Raw genomic sequence first — 1,623 nt, 5'->3', positions numbered from 1 at the left:
TATTTTACAACCTGCAGATATGGAGTTGTTCACAGACAATTTGAATGAGACATTCCAAATAGGTGAATATAGTATTAGTCTTTTTAATTAAACTTGAAGGCTTTAACTTGTTAAGTTACATTTATTTGACACAATTTAAAGACTTACTTTATTTTTATTTTTCTTTGCTACCAGATTTTAATCTTACTATATTGATACTTTTGACGCGTATTACTTGCACACAATGAAGAATAATCAACTTAATCAAGATTTAAAAGTTAATTAAATTCAAATAATTATTATATATTTTTAAATTTATCTAATATTGAATTTATAATGTATAATTTATATAACATTGGAAATGACCCGATCGGAGTCAAAACGTATGTTTTGTAATATTTTGTAATTTTCATATTAAGAATTTTTTAATTAAAATTGTTTTAATTACTAGCTCTTTTCTCTTATTATATGCTTATTGTTTTTATATATGGAGCCTTATTATCATTTTATTTTAACTTGTTCTATTAAAATTTATTATCATAATATATTAATAGTGTATGGTTAATATCATTTTTATTACTCAATTTTATAATACAAATTTTGAGATTTAGAACTATTAATTTTAAAAAGTTTAGCTCTAAATTATTTAATGTTATTTATGTTATAAATTAATTTATATCTTTTATTTCAGAAAGGCAAACTAACATTAGACACAGAAGATCTCGACACGTTAACATATCTAGTCGAACAGAAGAAAGACATGTATCCAGAAGAGATACAGGTGACAAGAATTTTGTAATGTTTGCACATAATGCGCACGTCTTTAAAATTTAGTCAATGTTAAATAAAAATATGTAAAAATAATCTTTCATTTCCAGAAAATATAGAAAATGCTTCCAATGTACAGAGAATAGCAGTTACGCCTGCAATAATAGAAACGATACAAGATGGAGAAAATTCTTCCAATACACAGGAAACACGTACATCTGAAATAATGGGAAATACACAAACAACGCAACATGAATCTCAATTAATAACTGCCACATCTGATTTGGAAACCGCAATCTCACAAACGACGAAACACGAATCTCAATTAATGACTGTCACACCTGATTTGGAAACCGGAATCTCACAAACGACGCAACATGAATCTCAATTAATAAATATTACTTCTGATTCAGAAACTGAATCCTTAAATACACAAGGTAAATAATATACAAGGATATCAAAAGGTAATTAACATTATTAGCGATTCAAATTGCTTCAAAATATAAAATTCAAGTTATTCTCTCATACAAATGTATAGACAATATGCTTACCCTCCTTTATCTTTTCTACCATTTCCAGATCCATCGATATATGAAGATCCCGATGATGATTATGGATATCTTGATACAAACACAAATGCAAGCACATCTACAAAAGAACATTCATTTCATCCTGTAGACTGGAATATAGATACATTGAAAAAAAATTCTGAGTTAAACAATTGCACAGTGTGTTATGAGAACGAAAGAACGCACCTTTTCACACCTTGTAATCATCTCGCTTGTTGCATCGATTGCATCGAACGCTTAGAAACTAATCGATGTCCAATATGTAACCAAGTATATAATGACTACATTCGAGTTTTAAAACCGTAAA

At 27.5% G+C, this 1,623-nt stretch overlaps 1 protein-coding gene across 1 annotated transcript; it reads left to right on the top strand.

The window, feature by feature from the left end:
• Window positions 1-6: 6 nt before the first annotated feature.
• On the top strand, window positions 7-1,607 carry LOC108771323 (E3 ubiquitin-protein ligase cblA; the record flags this gene model as incomplete). Its single annotated transcript, XM_018547834.1, has 4 exons — window positions 7-62; window positions 671-760; window positions 858-1,184; window positions 1,327-1,607. Coding segments are annotated over exons 1-4 (741 nt in total), but the record flags the coding sequence as incomplete, so codon positions are not given.
• Between the last annotated feature and the right edge of the window lie 16 nt (window positions 1,608-1,623).

Source organism: Cyphomyrmex costatus, unplaced genomic scaffold (genome assembly GCF_001594065.2).
Source record: "Cyphomyrmex costatus isolate MS0001 unplaced genomic scaffold, Ccosl1.0 C2304509, whole genome shotgun sequence".
In the NCBI taxonomy this organism is placed as follows: domain Eukaryota; kingdom Metazoa; phylum Arthropoda; class Insecta; order Hymenoptera; family Formicidae; genus Cyphomyrmex; species Cyphomyrmex costatus.
The sequence above is the reverse complement of the archived record's forward strand: the minus strand, read 5'-3'. Positions and strand labels throughout refer to the sequence as shown.